Genomic DNA, 18,550 nt, shown 5'->3' on the forward strand with positions numbered 1-18,550 from the left:
TTACATAAAACACCCTCCAGCAGATGGGAGTATCAAAGTATGCGATCCTCCACCACGTGCTCGTCACGTCTAGTTCTTTCAGCTCATCACCATTACCCAATTATTGTGCGTCAAAGCATTCTCGTCCTCGGCGATTTGGCACACGAAACCGTTTTCCATTTTGTATACTTCACTTCTGTCGTTTTCCTTTTTATCGCAAAGAATGTGGTGTCAGAGATTGATCGAATCTCCATCGGATGGCTCGACCAGAGGCCAATCGCTTTCGGGACTCGAGGGTCTGGAAGTCGTCGACGATGACACGCTGACTATGCTGATGGGGATGTCTGGACTCAGGGGAGGCTTCGGTGTTGGTCAGGCCACGGTCACGACGTGGCCTTCTGGGTCGGGGGACCAGCAGTTGTCCGACAACCAGCAGCCGATCACCACTGTCACTAGACCGATTAACAGGGCCAGCATTATGTAGACTTCCGCGTTGCCTGCGAGGAAGCGATAAATTACAACTTTGGATGATAAATCCGCGGGAAACTGTAGCTAATAATAAGAACAAGGAAACTTCGAGACGGATGTATGCACTTCCAACTGCGAAGTTTTTCTTGTAAGAGCAGAATATTTTATTTAAATTAAAACGAGAGCCAATTTTGTTGCTTTGGGCTGTTTTTATTGAAGGAAAATTCGCCTAAATTGCATTAATGCCGTGCTTTGAGCCGAATTAAATTGAAAACCTCTCGAATTAACGTAATTTTCCCATGGATTCGAATCGATTCAAAAGACGCGACTTTCCTGGTGGGACTTACTAAATAATAAAAATAAGCGCGCCAAAACACAGTCTCAGTTATTTATAAAAGAGAAACTGAAGAAATGGAAAAGCTCCAACTAATGGGGTCGCCACAATGGAGATGTTTTTACAATCATTTGATTACACAAAGCGTAACGAATACAAAGACATCTTGAGGAATTTATGTGGAAAATGGTCCCTAATGATATCATAAATTTGCGGCGATGCTTTAGAATTTACTCTTTGAATGCGTCATTAGCAGTCGAAAAATCCGATCAATCAACCCACCTAGTTGTTTCCTGATCCCGTTGCCCATCCTGCTCCTCCAGAGACTGTTGATAAGAGTTGGATCTGCACGTCTCCACTCCCGCCACCCTGATAGTGTTCTTCGGATGCCCCCCACGCCGCCCCCTCCTCCTGGGAACACCATTCCCGGACTGGGAGTGCTTTGGGAGCCTGCTTGGGGTTGCACGTGGGCACTCCCTTGCGGGGATGGCAGTCCGGTTGCTGAAAACACATAAAAATTATGTCGATAATATCGTGGTTAGTTGGAACACAGGAGCAGTTTTTTTTGAAATTTTTAATTTTAAGATGAGCTTGATTTCTTAATTTCCATTTTTTTACATAAATTCATTATGTATTTGCCAATTTTAGGAATTCAAAAATGAAATTTGGAGACATTATTACACTTGACGCGTTTATTAATTTTGCCAAATTTCAAAATTTTAGAACTAGAAACAGTTTTTTTTACAATTTTTTAGTTTTAGGATGAACAAAAAAATTTTAATTTTTTATATTAAATTCCGTATTTTTGCTAATTTGAGGAATTGAATAATGAAATTTGGAAGCATTAAGACCGTTGACACGCTTATTAACCCCAATTTTCAAAATTTTAGAACTGGATTTTTGTTTTTAGAATGAACTAAAAATTTTTTATAATAGAGCTCTCGTATATTCGTTAATGTTATGAATATAAAAATGAAATTTAGAGAAATAACTACTTTTAATACGCTTATTAACTCTGTCAAGTTTCAAAGTTTTAGAACTAGAAACAATTTTTTTAGAAATTTTTAATTTTAGAATGAACAACAAATTTCCTATATTTTAGCTCAAATTTCGTATTTTTGTTAATTTTATAAATATTAAAATAAACTTGGAAGAATTACTACCTTTAATATGCTTATTAACTCTCCTAAGTTGCAAAGATTGAAAACCAGAATTTTTTTTTAGATTTTTCTATTTTATAACAAACAAAAAAAAACACAATTTTTTATATTAAATTCCGTATTTTTGACAATTTAAGGAATTCAAAAATGAAATTTGGAGACATTAAGCCCGTTGACACGCTTATTAACTACCAATTTTCAAAATTTTAGATATAGAAACAATTTTTTTATAAATTTTTATTTTTAGTATAACTTAAAATTTCCTATATATTCTAGCTCATATTTTGTATTTTCGTTAATGTTACGAATATAAAAATGAAATTTAGAGAAATTATTACCTTTAATATGCTTATTGACACTGTCAAGTTTCAAAATTTTAGAATCATAAACACATTTTTTAGAATTTTTTTCTTTTAAGATGAACTAAAAAATTTCAATTTTCTATGTTTTTTTTTAGAATTTTTTATTATTGTTGAACAATTTTAATTTTAGTGTGCATAGCCCCCTACGTAACAAAGAACTGGCTGTACACATTGGATAAATTTCATTTTTATCTCTTTTATAAATTTGCATAAGGGTTCCCAAATTCAAAATTCAAATTTTATGAGGATATATGCATTTAAATACCTTATACACATTAAGTATCCATTAAGTACCAAATTAACTTTTTTATTATTATTATTCGCGAAACAATACTTCAATAGCTTTTCCATTATTTAAGAATGATACGCCACTGCTACTTCGAGCGTTTGTAGCGAACGCAAAAAACAGCGCAAAGTAGCCTTGGCTGATATTTTTTGTTTGCTCCAGAAAAAGGTAGTTTTAAGCAATTAGGGAGTTACATATTAATCTCTTTATTGAAATCAGTTGTGTTTCGACTTTTGATAAAGACTGTCGTTTCGGAGATTTGTGCTAAACAGTGTTGCTGTGAGAAAATATCTTCTAAGGTAAAGAACTAGCCTATATTCATTTATACATAGACGTTTTTAAAAAGTTTTCAATTCAGAGAAACGTTAGGTGCATTTGATTGTCCATTTTTTCGGTTCGTTAGCGCTAACAAAAGCAGTTTAATATACAGAGTGTTTATGCGTAGTAATAATCGGATTTTAAAGGAAGTTAGATACATTTAAACTTTTTTGGTTTCTACAAATGTTTATCTAGAATCTACTATTGACAACAAAATGATGAACAAAATTTGAAGGTTGGTCTTAGAATTATGGGATCGGTCCACTTTCCGGTTCAGAACCAAGTTGGCCAATGTTAGTCAATTACGATCCCCAGGCTCGGATTGTGTCGGATTTTGTCGCTAACAGAGTTTTTGAACTGCAGCACTCAAAGTTTTATCTTCTCTTTCCGCAAATTTTCGTTTCTGCCACCTGCCTTTAAACGTTACTATATCAGACATCCTAGCAATTAACAAACACAAATGTAATCTGGAAATGTAATTTGTAGGTTATGTTGACAGCTCGCAGCGTTGCCAATCTTACAACTGTCACGAAAGGTCTGAAGTTAGCAACATTCAAAAAGTGTCCGCAATAAACTTCAGTACAATTTGTTTCGACCTAACTACTTTAAACCACGATGGACCTCGCATCCCATTGCCGAAGTGATTTTTAGTGCGCGAGATAATTTAGTGTCTTGAAAATAAAAATGTAATCGTTTCTGAAACAAAGTGAGTGAGTTGTTCCTGGTTCCCGGTTCCTAGAGGGGGATGCAGTGGTAGGAGCTTGCCGATACAGCTTCGGGATCAGGATTAAAGGGTAAGTTAACAGTCTTTTTCAAAATGTGGTACAATTTTCTAATAAAAAATTTCTATTGCAGTAGATCCGTGTACGAAGACGAAGGCGACGTTGGATCTCACAAGGTAGGATTTTCTTCTTTTTGGTGTTGGGATGCTGCGTTTCCGGATTTTCGCGGAGTGTTAGTGTACCCGTTTTCTTACGCAGTAGTAGTATTAGTGCTATTGTGTTATTGTGTGTTAACATGCTAGTAAGAGATTATCAGTCGCCTAAATGTAAGACCTCACATCTGCATCATCAGCGTTTTCTGTTGCTCTGAAAATTAGCGTTGAATGCAGATGTCGGATTTTGCATTTAAGCGACTCGTATAAGTAACTGTCGTTTTCATTTCTTGAAAACAAAATGGTATGTAAAAGAAAATTATATCCAGGTAAGCACAACGATTTTTCTATTTTTTAACACTTATACTTTTTAACTCCGTCTGCAGCGTCCTGGGGCCTGATTTATAAAACTTGTTAATTTTCTTTTTGTTCACTAAACCTAAGACTAGTTACTTTAGTACTTTACCACAGTAAATGTCATAAAACAAGCCCCCTGGGGTACATTAAGTACCACTAAGGACGCTGTTGCCGGTCCCAAGCCCGGCTAATTTAGGAAGAAACCAGCCATTGGAAAAATCTTTTGAAGATTATTTCGCGGTTGCAAAACAGACTGATGGTGTGATTGTTAGTAAGTTTGTTTGTGTAACATTTGATCGATTTTTAAATTCTAATTTGTTTCAGAGAGCTGAGTGAGGAATGAAGATGTTAGTCAGTGAGAAAAAAATAAAATGCTAATTGTTGCTAATCTGATTGTTTCATGTTCTACATTTTAATGGTTTACGCTCTTCCACTTGCTTACAATGGTGCAAAAGTTATCTCTGGTCAAGTTAAACTTAAAAATGTCATTCAAGTGTCAACTTGTGTGCAATATAAAAACACACAGTTGTTGGCCAATCAGAGATCTCAAATTTTTCATTGCACACGGGTATACGCTTCGTTCGTCTTCGCGCTGAAATGGTTTGCAATTTTAAATTTTCACTACGAGAAAACTGTATGAAATGTGGCATATTTTATAGTGGTCGTCGGGAAAAAGTTTTTCTACACTACACCACCACAAATAACACTAGTTTACAAATTAATTTTTTTTTATATTCCGAGATAAAATTATAATTTTCTGGGGTCCACTGTGATCACAAAAATCCATTGAGCATAATTTTATCACGTCTGGATTTTTTACAGGATTTTTTGTTTATGGGTAGGAAAGCATTCGTTTGTGGGTAAAATGATTTTTTAAATTTAAAATTTAAATTTCCTGAAATTTCATAGTTATGGCACTTAAATTTGCCAAAATTATGAATTTTTGGGAAGGATTCCTTATTTTTCGGTTTTGCCTTCTAAATAAATATTTCTAAAATTTGTATCTTTCTATCTACAATTTTGCAATTTAGCAGAGTTAACATACAATCAAAAACTAGTAATTTGAATATCAAAATAAAATTTAAAGGAATTTCTACTTTTGATAAGCTTTTTAACTCTGCCAAGTTTTAAAATTTTAGAACCACAAACAAATTTTAGCAATTTTTTCTATGAAATTCGGTATTTTTATTAATTTTAGGAATTCAAAAATGAAATTTGGAGGAATTACCTACTATTTTTAAGGTTTGTTTAAATCTGATTTACTATATCGTAAAAAAAACCCGGCGCATCCACCATTTCGACGATGATTAATAATTACCGTTTTTATTTTACAACGAATTAAAAAAATTTTGACATTACGGAACGGCAGTCCTATTGCTCAAAACACATCAAAAATGACCATAATTTCCTGCGGTTTGCAAAAAACTTGCAGAATGAATCAATGTGTTTCGGCGGCGAATGGAATATTCACGAGTGTAAAATGCCAACATCCTGGCATATTCATGAGTGTAAATGTGAATATTTCACGGGTTCGCTGAGTGAAATTTCGGAGTAATGCACGATTGGTATCTCTATTTTTGCTGTATTTTTATTATCACGCTGTAACATTGTTGGCTACTTCGACTCTGGACGACAGCCAAGTTGTAAAATTAAAAGTGCGCCAGTGCGGAGCAAAAAAACTCACTTAACGGGAAAAAAGTATTACAATGAATTTAACCGTATTATTTATTGGCAGCGAACGCTATAAGAATCACAATAAAAGACAGTTTCAAAAACGTGGCTCTTAAATATTGAAACGAATCGAAAGGTCAAACACAGGAACTCAAAACGTATTGTTTTAGAGGGTATAAAACGATACAAAAACGTAATTGAACGCGGGCTGCAGATAGCTGGAGTTTTATTTTGCGTGTGTAATTCCAATTCTAACAAACGATTTGTTTTAAAAAATTCATATACTTGTGTTTGTTGCGCGTTTTTTGTGCGATTTTGTAAAAAATGCCTTCAGAATATGAATTCCATCGTGTCTACTTTTGTTTTCTTGCTTATTACACAAGAACCGCAGAAAAAGCGATGATGTAAAATTCACGTAGACTCGTCTACCTACAAGGACCTCTTTTCGTTCTATTTGAAGAGCGCGGGTCCTTGTTAAGTTAGATCTTTATTAAGGATTCAACACAAGTTCAAGGTGGAAGAATTTAAGACACCAAATTGTGAGAAAATCAGTTGTATTTACACAACTTAAACAGAGGCGAAATTAGATAATCGAAATCTGCTACTGTACAATTATTTGCACTGTTCAATAATAATAAATATGTATGAATAAATAAATCGAGCGGAAATTGGACCGAAATAACTAATTTACGTAAATCTGAATATTGGAATAAACAATCTGAAGTTTCAGAAAATGTCAAAAAATAGTTTGATGTCGGTTGATCTCGAAAACCTTTTAAAGAAATCGAATATTTTCAATTTAGTATTCCTCGGCTTTTTTTAGTTTCTTAGCGGTCAAAGGGAGCAGAAAACTCGTCGTGAAGATGGGACGAAATGATATGTAAAATAATGTAAATAAATACAAAAGCGCAACTGCAGTAACAGATTTTGTTAAACTTAAAAAGTTAAAAAGTTAAACTTAAAAAGGGCTGCTAGGCGAAAAAAAATAATTATAAATTGTAAAACTGTAGTCGGAATTTTATAACTTTGGTTTAACTCCGCCCACATGAACAAATGACGATTTGAATTTGTCGAATCAAGAAATGGCTAGCCTCCTTTACTCAACATAATCAAAAATTTGACGGCTCAAGTGTCAACACATGTCAAGAAGATTTGCGGTTTTGCCAGAATTCAATTAATCGTGAAAGTTTCGTCGACTTCCAGCTAAAATTTAATTGGCCCAAAAGGTAGGCGGAGTTAAACCAAAGTTACAAAATTCTGACTATAGTAAGATTGGAAGCCAAACACCCGAATTTTGCACTTTAAGTTATTGATGTGTTTTTAAGTTTAGAGAAATTATAAGCCTAAAAAAACTCAAATATTAGATTAGTTAGCTTGTTTGAATAACCTGAGAATTGAAGTATTTAAAATGTAATTGTAAAAAAAAATCCAAAAATTCTGTTTCTTGCTCCCAAATTTTGGAACTTAGTACAGTTGATAAATGTTTCAAAAATAGTTAAACCTTGAAATTTTACTATTTTAGGAATTAAACTGCCAAAATTACGGAATTTAATTGAAAGTGGCGTTTTTTGGTTCGTCTTCAAAATCAAAAATTTGTAAAAAATATGTCATATCTAAAAATTTCACGGTTTTAGAATAAAAAGTGCCGAGTTTTTAATTTATTAATTTAATAGAAAGTGGTAAAAAATTTTGATTCATTCTCAAAGTAAAAATATCTAAAAATTCTGTTTCTTGGTCTAAAATATTGGAATTGGAATATCGATAATCATGTTTAAAATAGTAAAACCTGCAAATTTCATTGCTGTAGGATTAAAACTATCAAAATACATAAATTTGTAGAACATTTTGAAAAGTTTTGGTACCTTTTTGACCGAAATGTTCTAAAAATTTTGTTTTTTGCTTTATAATTTTGGAATTTTTTACAATCAATGTCGAAAGTTTTATTGTTTAGAATAAAAATTGGCAATTTGTTCGGAATTTTTGGTGCGTCTTCAAAATAAAAATCCGAAAAAAATAGGTATCTTGGCTTTAAAATTTTGGAATTTAATTCAGTTGATAAACAAGCCATAAGTAAAACCTCCAAAGTTCAGAGTTTTGAGATTAAAACTGTTAAATTTACGGAATTTAATAAGAAGTGGTAGGTACAAATTTTTGCTTCGACTACAAATTAAAAATTCTGTTTTTGCTGTAAAATTTACGATTTGTTCCACATTTTGTAGCTACATTAGTTCGTAATCAACAAATTTTTAAATAAAATAGAAAACAATTTGGAGCGATAGGAAAAACCGGCTGCATATTTGCATTCAGCACTGCATTAATTCCTATTCAAAAATTTAATATATATATAAAAATTTTATAAAACTCAAATATTTGCTCTAAAATTTAATTACCATTAAAGTGGAGCCCATATTTTATTGTTGAATTGCACCACTTACTTTTGCACTCTTTTAAATGTGTTAATTTCCAGCTTTTATCTTCATAATAGTTCACTCGCAGCCATGATTCGTTCATAATTTAATATTCATGTATTCATAGAGTTTTAATGAAATGAACAAAAAAGCAAGTGCTCGTCTTTCACGAAGTCACTTTAATGAAAAAAGGCTTGTAAATAGCTAAAGTGACAGCGTTGTCAACTTGTTTATTGTTTCAATTTTCCCGTCTAATATAAATTAAAACGTGATAAAAAGAAAAGCTTTCTTTTTCAACAAGCTGTTGCACTTAGAAACGAGGGAACGGAGACAATGGCAAAATCCAGAAAAATTAAATTTGATAGATTGCGAGTTTGGTAAATTAATCACAGTTAAAGCTCGACGTTTTCGCTGTATGAATAGCTTGACTCAATAACAGGAGATTTTCGAATCGGTGGGGGAAAAAACCTTATGAAAATGAAATTGTAGCTACGAGAATATTAGATTTGTCTCTGATTTTTTTCTCGCCGGTTTGTGTACTTTTGGAAATTAATCTGTCACTTAAATAAGAAATGAGCATGCATCATTTAAAAAGACGTTCAAAGCGAGCAACAATTTGAAATAACAGGCTAATGTAAAAGATACCGCCGCCCCCGAGTTACTAAAGCGAGGGCGACATTTTTCGATATTTCACATCTCCACGTTACTTTGTAAGATTAAAACACAACAAAAACCGGCGTAGGTGAATTCAGGTGTAAAGTGCTGCAAACAGTGGGAACTCTAATGGATGCGCTTTTGATCAGTGTCAACAGCGATGAAAAATGAGCCGACAGAAACGTCAAAATATAAATACGTACCCATTAGTGTGATAAGGGCTAGCAGAAGGACAAGGGTTAAAAGCCAGCCCATACTTAGAGGTCACCAGCTTCGAGGCGCGATGGAAACACATGCAATCCGCATTCCACCCACGCTTAGTCCAAACTTTTAATTCCTCCGACGGATGTGCGCCCAATCTGAAAGCAAAAACGATGGAAATTTGAGGAATATTATGCGGGCGTAAAGCGAGAAAATTAAAACGTTCTCGGGTTTTATAGTGCTGGAAGGTACCATAAATTGTACAGGTTCGAAACTTTATGCACAATGCATGTGTCCGGGCTCTTGGAGCTTGAAAGAGAGGACGAAACATAAAAGTACAATTGCAAATTGCTTGCCACTCCATGTCGGCTACATCGAATTGAATATTGTAGTTTAGGGTCGGGCAGACGTTATTTTACAAAGAATTTCGCTGCTTCTGCCTACTGCTGTATTGTTATTTTATGGAAATCTGCAATTTGGTGTTCGGAATGAGAAAGAAAATTAATTCTTTCCGACGAAAATTTCCAACAAATGCCGTGTTTATGGTTATGGAGATTGGAGGGTTTACCATTGGAAAAAAATTCTGGATAGCGTCATTTGTATTATTACAACTCACGGGAGAAGGAAAAAAATTCGTGTGGGATTATTTTCCAGCGCAAATTGTCAATTTTAAACACAAAATTTCTTTTAATTTTAAACTTTGTGTAGCCGTATGCTTAAATTACCCGAGCTAAAATAAAAATTTAATAAAATTTAACAAAATGATACAACGTGTTTATAAATGTTTTTAGCATCAAGGGTGGCTATGAAATGTCAAAGAAATGCGCCGCTCATTACAAATGTGGGTTTCGATTTGTCAACTGACATTTGCAGTTAACCTCAAACATGAAGCAAAGTAAGTTTTGAGAAATAAACTGTTCGAGTTGTGGTTTAAAACCTGAAAATCAAAAACTTGGGCACAAAACCGTAACTAAAACGTCATTGCAGTAAGTAACATTATGAATAATTTTCAAGATAGTTATATTCACCATGAACATAAAGCGGCAAAATAGTGTACGACAGGAATTCCAAAACCACGCTTGATGCTAGAAATATTTATAAACACCTTGTATTTAAGATACAAAAATTGGTGGATGCGCCGGGATATTTTCAATTATAATCACATTACGCCAATTTTTAGGAACTCAAATTTTAGATTTTTAATTTTATACTTCAGTTTTTTAAATAGACTGACGCCGTTGCCAGATTTTTTAGATTCTTTATTCTTTACAAATTATTTTCGATTTTATTTGATTTTTTTTAGATATTTTATATTTACATAATTTATATATTTTTTAATTATTTGGGATATTTAAGTTTAAAAGGATAAATTTAAATTTAGTTTACATTTTATTGTTTATCGTTTTATCTGTGTTTTACAATAAAAAGTGCTATACTTACGAAATTTAATAAAAAGTGCTGAAAATTTTTGGTTTGTTTTCTAAAATTAATTATTTTTATTTTAAATTTTGGAAATTTAACACGGTTAATAATCAAGTTAAAAATAGTAAAACCTGTAAATTTCAATGTTGAATAAAACTGCAAAAATTTAATAAAAAGTATTGTATATTTTTGGTACACCTTCAGAATAAAAATTTGTAAAAAAATACGTTTTTTAATCTAAAACTTTGGAATTTAACACAGTTTATAAAGAGGTCATAACCTGCAAATTTTACTGTTTTGGGATTAGAATTGAAAAATTTACAAAAATTCGTAGATAATTATGAAAAGTTTTGTTTCGTTTCGATGTAAAATGTTCAAAAAAATCTGTTTTTTTGTCGAAAATTTTGGTATTTAGCACAGTTTATAAATAGGCAGAAAATAGTTATATCTAAAATGTAAACTCTTTTAGTCTACACAGTGTCAACGTTACGTTACGTTACGAAATTTAATAGAAAGTGGTGAAAAATGTTGATACGTTGTCAAATAAAAAGTCTAAGAATTCTGTTGGTTGTTCTAAAGTTTTGGTGTTTAACACAATTAATAAACAAGTTAAAAATAGTAAAACCTGCCAATTTCACACTTTTGGGATTAAAACTGTAAAAATGATAGAAATTTTTGGATAATCTTGAAAAGTTTTGTTTCATTTCAAAGTAAAATGTAAAATAAAATGTCGAAAATTTTGAAATATAACACACACGACCTGCTGTATATTTACGACCTGTGCATTCGTGTAGTTCCACTGTTTCTTCGCATATGCTTTGGAAAGCGCCGCTGCTCGGGCACTTTTGGGAACATTTTACCATATTGGGTTTATTACCAACATTGTTTTTGACATTTCAAATTTTAAGTTTGAATTTTCAAATTATTATACGTTGTTTGTTGCTTTTTCAAGTTTTCGATGTGTGCGTTGTTTACGATCGTTACTTTGTTCTACGTTTGTGTTTTTTGTAGCTTTCAAAAGTCAAAAATCTTACTAACCCCAAAATTCAATTTGTCAACAATGTCAAAAGCGTCCGAGCAGCAGCGCCCTCCTCGGCAAAAAAATGCGTTTTCTTGGAAATATTCTTGATACGGGGAAATGAGATTTTGCACAGGCCGTAGATATACAGCAGGTCGTGATAACACAATTTATAAATAAGTAGAATATAATTGTATCTAAAAATTTCATTGCTTTAGGTTAAAATAAAACTGATAAAGTTACAGAATTTAACAGAAAAGTGGTGGAAAATTTTGATACGTTGTCAAAATTAAAAAGTCTAAAAAATTTATTGCTTGTTTTAAAACTTTTAGATTTAGCATTTATTTATTTCTTATCAATTGATAAGAAAGTCTAAAATAGTAAAACCTGCAAATTTCACTGTTTTGGGAATAAAATTGTAAAAATCACAGAAATTTGTAGATTATGTTGATAAGTTTTATGTCGTTTGAAATGCAATGTTCTAAAAATTATATTTTTTGATCTAAAATTTTAGAATTTAGTACAGTTGATGAACTGATGAAGATAGTCAAACCTCCAAATTGTACTGTTTTAGGATATAAAGTGTCAAAGTTACGGAATTTAGAATAAAAAGTGATGTAAATTTTTGGTTCTTTTCACAATAAAAATTTATAAAAATTGTGTTTTTTATTCTAAACTTTTGGAATTTAATCCAGTTAATAATAAGTTGAAAGTAGTAAAACCAGAAAATTTCGCAGTTTTCGGATAAAAATTTAACGTTTAGCTTAGTTAACGAATTTAATAAATTTTTGGTTTGTCTTCAGAATGAAAATTGGGGAGAGAACTTTTTACAACTTTACTGCAGATTAGAAAACGACTCCCGAAAGTAAATATTTTCTTTTAAAAATGCTAATTTTCGTGAACTAACTCTCACAAGTAAACCATCTAAATTAGAACTTTTTAGCTTTGAAATCTGTAGAAAAGAAAACAATAATTAAGTAAACGACAAATTTCTGAGACAATTTGCTGCTCCGCCAAAAAATTTCGTGGTGAACCTTTTTTGCCTCAACGAAAACAATTATTTATCTTCCTCCCAATTATTCATAGTCCAAAGTTCCTCGTTTGTACTTATGTATTTACAGTGGTGCAAGCGCCAGTTTAGCCCTCCCTTCGCTTTAATCCGCTTTCTCCCGGAACAGGAATTGTTTCCGGTTTATTCCTGTGCTGTTTGAAGTTTTATGAAAAGTCGGAACACCGGAATATGTTGTACCTCGAAAAATAAAACAATAACAGATTTAGAAGCTCCAGAGAGCACGGCCAGTGAAATGCATTAAATATAAGAAAGTTGCTTTGCGGACTGTTGACCAACGTTTCCTCTGGTAAAGAATTAACTTCTTATTCAGTAATAAGCCGAGTTAATTAAAATGTAATCGTTTCGTGTTTTATTTAATTAAAGTAATTACCGCAGAGTCGGACTGTTTTTTTAATTGTTACAAGTTGGAATTAACTTCTTGGTAACTTTTCTGCGTCAAAGTTATGAAATATGGGCTCATTCTAATTTACGGAGAAAAGTTTTAATTGCGCCAATAAAAAGGTGAGGACGAGATGTGTGACATTTTATTCCTGGCAAACTTCACGTTTGTCTCAAACGTCTTTTACAATTCTGCTCAGCAAAAGTGAGACGTGTTGTGATAACGCCTCATTTATTCAATATTTTCGCATTGAAGGGGAATCAATATAGGCCATGCAGGTGTTATCAGTAAACCGAGAAAGAAGCCTGAAATTGTTACTTCCAAGTTCATTTATCATTTACGGAGCAAAATATCGGAGATGGAGGAAAGAGCAAAATGTTCGCCATTAATTAAAACAAACCCAGAGCGCGTAGGATTTACCCTCGATGTTATTCAAATTTTATTTCAATATTTTTTACAGTAGAATGTTATATAAATCACGTTATGCCCACGACAAAATCCCAATTATAATGAAACTCTAATTTGAGTTAATCCTTGCACTAACACAATTTCCTTATCTCCGGAATTTAGTGCAATAAAAAGCAGATTTATATTTGTACAGATACCCTTTGGTGATTTGTTATTCGTCATTTTGCGCCTTCAGACTTCAGGAGATATCGAGGAGAGGCATAAAGTCGAAGATAAAAATCGAGCTTTTATTCGCGGCAGTAAAAAGAACACTGCATGTTGTAGTAACCTTTTGAATCTTAGTGGCCGCAAAATCGTAGATTTAAAAATACATCCTGAGATATCGAATTCAGGGGCAGACCGGAGCAATTTGCTTGAATTCTTAACGACTATCCCGACCGATAAGTTGAATTTTAATGTAGAGTATAAATCTTTGGCGATTGTGCGTTAAATAACACGTTTCACATCCAAAAGTTAGTATTAAAGCGATTGAGGTGATATGCGATGAAGTCGTAGAATTCGTAAAAAGTTCCCTGGCGGCGGAAATGCTGCTTGCTATTAAAGGCAATTCTTTCAGAAAATGTGCACGTCAGATCTTTAGATTAATTAAGATAAGTGAGATGGATCTGACGTTATGAACTTAATTAATCCCATATTGCTGAAGATGAGAGAAGAAATTGCAGGAGGTTGTCGTGGCAATTTGCTGGAAATATTGGAAAATGCGCTCTGTTCAGTGTCGCAAGAACGAACCGTTCTAAAATTCTAAAATTTAAATGATTCTACTACAGAAATATCTATAAAATTTTGAAAAGTTTCGAAAAAATGTTCTAAAAATCTTGTCTTTAGCTCTATAATTTTGGAATTTACCACAGTTAATAATCAAGTCAAAAGTAGTAAAACTGTTTAAGGATTCTGTTTTTTTGATGTTTTATTTATGAAAGTATGAGCTGCTTCCAACGTATAAATAATAAAAAAGCAGTTAAAACCTATCCACGAATACTGCCAAAATCCCCGACGATATGGATCCTATCATCAACTTTATCAATAATTCCTTTTCTTAACCAACTCAGCCGCTTTTTAATATTTTTCTTCGAAGCGAAAACAACTTATAATACTTTTGAGTTATACATCAATCGAAAGAGCAGCTCAAAATCCATCAACTGGTAAAATCTCAGAAGGGTAGGTTAAATAGTTTACAAGTGGCGGCCGAGGTCAAAAAACAAAAAAAAAATAAAAAAATTGATTGAGTCGGAATTTTTTTTTGCGAAAAATTTACTGGCAAATTTTGAGTATTTGAGAGCATTTTCTAAAGAAAAAAGCGCGAGAAAAACAATGGCGTAAACCATTTCGTTTTATCTGTTGTAGTTTCGAAGATATCAAGCATTAAAAATTTTGAAACTAAAAATTAATTTTCCGAAACTTTGAGCGCCCATAACTCAGACATTTGTTGCCGTACGTTGATTTTGAGCCCAGATTTGGAATTTGCGTAAAATTCTGCATAAAATGGACTGTAATAACACAAGTGTGTTCTAAAAATAAGCAAGATATAGACCGCTGAAATTTAACATTTTCACGGATCTTGCCAAAATTTCTGACGATATGGATCCATCACCAACTTTATCTATTATTCCTTTGCTTAACCAACTCAACCGCTTTGATTTATTACCTCACCTTCAAGATGATTTGTTGACTAATTAACTAAGTAACCACAAGTGCAAACTCCCTAACTTTATTATCATTATTACCAACATTATCCTTCTGATTTTACAACTTGAAATTTGATCCTCGCTTTTCGTAGTTGGGATAACACAAGTTGATTTCCTTTATAACGGCTGTAAACTCCCCCGCAAGTAATCAATAAGCATAATAACTATAAAATAAACAAGAACACATTGCAACTAACCCTTTAATGGAATACTCAGGGAACCACCCCAACGCATACGAAACTATCATCGTTCGATAGCCCTGTGGATAAGTTATACGAGTAAGAGGAAAATGGATCTCGAGGGATTTCCGTAATAATTCCTCCTTGTCTTCTTAGACGTAAACAAATCTTCCATACGTTCTCTACACGCTAACCATATTCGCATAGAAGTAAACCTCGCATCGTAAATCCTGACGCGATGTTATTTTTTGGCTGGGGGAAAACGTGAAAAGTTTTTAAGATGAAAGTTTGGTAATTATGAAAATGCCTTATTAAATTTGTATTGGGGAGGAGCGAGAGTTTTGGACGATTAAAGACCCTAATGGTTTTAGCTGAAGGGACGAGATAAAAATATTAGAGTTAAACTTATAGTTCGATCTTTCATAAACAGCTTTATTTAGCTGGAGGTTCGTCATCAAATTTAACATTTATTTTTTATGGGCTATAACTAGTTTCCTTTTTCCGACTAGGCACATTTGAAACAGGTACTACTAAATACGGCAAAAAATTCTATATTTCATTTCCCCCACGGATCATAAACCGTGATGGATTGATGGATTATAGGTGGTAGAAATGCATTTTTGCGTCACAGATAAAAGTACTTTAATCCTGTTAACGCTACATTAATTTTTGCCCGATCTAATGCTTTCAAAATGTGTCACCGCCAGTCTGCCAGCCTAATATCGAGTTCACTAGAATTCAATTTATTTATTATTGATGAAAAAATTCAGGCGGGTAATTGTAATAAAAATTGACGGATAAATACCAGAGGGTTTACTTTGTCAGTGACGGTGGATAAATTTCCTGATAAATTTATGAGAATAATGGAAATTGATTACTCTCTATTATTTTCAACTCGTAACTAAAGAAACGAACAGGAATTGGTTTTGTTTAGATTTTTTTTTTGAACTTTGTTTGAGTGCAAATCTTTTAAATCTCAACACATTTATGTTGTTTAGTTTTTTCTGAGAAGCTAAAGGTCTTTTTAATTTGCAAATTATAATTTTAAATGATTTAAAAATTTTCTAGGAGTTTTTACATTTCGCGCCTAGAAAATCTAACAGAAAGAAGAAAAAATGGAAAATTAAAGCAATAATGTACTTGGTCTGTTTACCAAAAATAATTTTCCCAATCAATGTTTAGTTATCAGCGCGCATTGGTTTGCTAAGCACCTGTAAATTTCTCTAATTGATAACCGTAAATGAAATTATATCACAATTTCACAGCTGTTTATCCACCAATTAAAACTGCTATGACTGAAAACAGTAATTATTTACATTGGAAAATACATTTCCACAGAAATGATTTTGCAGTTTCTCAAATATTAATCAATTTTCTCGAACAAACCGGCTACAAGTGTTTGCCTTGTAATACTAAAGTGTGTGTTAAACTTATCGTTCGAAAAAATTCTGTTGCCCTCCAGTCCTGTAGTTCTAATAATTTATAAAACTCCATCGAAACTTCAGCAGTTTGTTTCGGTTTTTCGAACGCGTATTTCTTCTTGTTTCTGCATTTTCGTCGTAAAAGTTTCTTAATTATGAACACGCCATTAATAGATTTGCGTCTGGTCAACCTCAGCGAATAGTGTCGCGGAGAGAAGTCATAAATAAGAAGTTTTCCAATCCACGCCAAATACTGTCTACCGATTTTCGCTAAGCAGAAAAAATATAAAATAACAGCGAGAAGAGAAATTATGGCCTGCGGGTCTCATATACAATCGTCCAAATGACTTTTATATAGTCCCATATAAGTTATTCTTTTATTTAGGGTCGCCCTTCCTGTCTAATAATTCGCGCTTTGGATAAAGCACATCTGTGTTATGGCCATGGAGAAACAGACATCAGACTAAAGTCAGTAATTGACTTCTACTGTACATGTCAGGAATATCGAGCAAACGTCAACTTTAAATCAGTTCATTTCCCACTTAAAGGCGTCAAACTTTCCAATTTTCATTTAAAACCTGTAACGTATTGTTTGTTAGAATCTATAATTTTAAACAGATGTCCCAACTGCAGTGGCTTTAATAGAATTTGGCTCAAAGCCAAATGCACACGTCACAAATCAATGTGGAAGAAAATGACCTTATTTTAGAACATTATTTGTCTTATTCACCATGGTGTCTCAGACAACTTTTCTATCTATGAAATGTCGGATTCCTGTCAGTGATAAAACATTGCTTTGGTTATTGTTCTTTTTATTTTTCCAATTTTCGATAGAACTCGTTCACGGCAACAATGCCAACGAAGTACAAACAATGACGGCGCGCTTTTCCGCGGCTTTTTCACCAGAGAATCAAGACGGAAAATTAACTTTATATAACATGTTATTTGATCGAATTAGTTCACGAGCTGCACGCCGGTATTTGTGAAAAGGAACAGGAAGCTCGTAAAGTTATAAAATTGAGAATATTGTGGCTGGGAGATTTTTTTTTAAATATGTATTATAAATTAATGGAGAAGGTTATTATTCTTAAAAATTGTATTTTTCGTTTTCGTAGTGCTACAGCGATGAAATTTGGCGAGGCTGATGCTCTTAACGTATTTATTAGGTGTACCAAATTTCAAAATTTTAAAGCCACAAAATCAGATTTTTGAAATTTTTATTTTTAAGACGAGCTCTAAAGTTTCAAAATTTTATAAAAAAATCGTATTTTTGGTTTTCGCAGTGCTACAGCGATGAAATTTGGCGAGGTTGCTACTCTTAACTCATTTATTAACTGTAGCAAGTTTCAAAAATATGAAACAACAGACTCAGATTTTAGAAATTTTAATTTTTATAACGAACGAAAAGTTTTAATATTTTATAAAAAAAACGTTGTATTTTTGGTTTTCTTAGCGCTACTGCGATGAAATTTGGTGAAGTTGCTACTGTTAACCCATTTATTAACTGTATAAAATTTCAAAATTCTAGAGCAACATAATCAAATTTTAGAAATTTTTATTTTTAGAACGCACCCAAAAGTGTCAAGATTTTATGAAAAAACAAGTATTTTTGGTTAGTCCTACAGCGATGAAATTTGGGGAAATTGGCACTTTTAACACATTTATTAATTGTATCAAGTTTCAAAATTCTGACACAACAGATTCAAATTTTAGAAGTTTTTATTTATAGAACAAATTCAATAAAACGAAAGTCAGAAATTTTTATCAGTTTTTCTCAAATATTTTGACTAAACAACTCTTTCGATGACTTCTATAGTTTGTTGGAAAGTTTATT

General features: G+C 32.6%; 1 protein-coding gene across 1 annotated transcript in view; it reads right to left on the minus strand.

Annotated features, from left to right (window-relative positions):
* Nucleotides 1–190: 190 nt before the first annotated feature.
* The window catches only part of LOC148171406 (uncharacterized), a 35,928-nt gene continuing 17,568 nt past the window's right edge, over nucleotides 191–18,550 (minus strand). The window contains exons 2-4 of the mRNA XM_088041657.1: nucleotides 9,075–9,230; nucleotides 1,064–1,282; nucleotides 191–476 (exon numbers count right to left, since the gene is read on the minus strand). Of these exons, the coding sequence (XP_087897783.1) occupies nucleotides 191–476; nucleotides 1,064–1,282; nucleotides 9,075–9,166 (597 nt within the window). The 5' untranslated portion in view covers nucleotides 9,167–9,230. The remainder of the gene's footprint in view (nucleotides 477–1,063; nucleotides 1,283–9,074; nucleotides 9,231–18,550) is intronic.

This window comes from Gnatocerus cornutus, chromosome 7 (assembly GCF_029298725.1).
Source record: "Gnatocerus cornutus isolate USDA-ARS CGAHR chromosome 7, icGnaCorn1.1, whole genome shotgun sequence".
NCBI lineage: Eukaryota > Metazoa > Arthropoda > Insecta > Coleoptera > Tenebrionidae > Gnatocerus > Gnatocerus cornutus.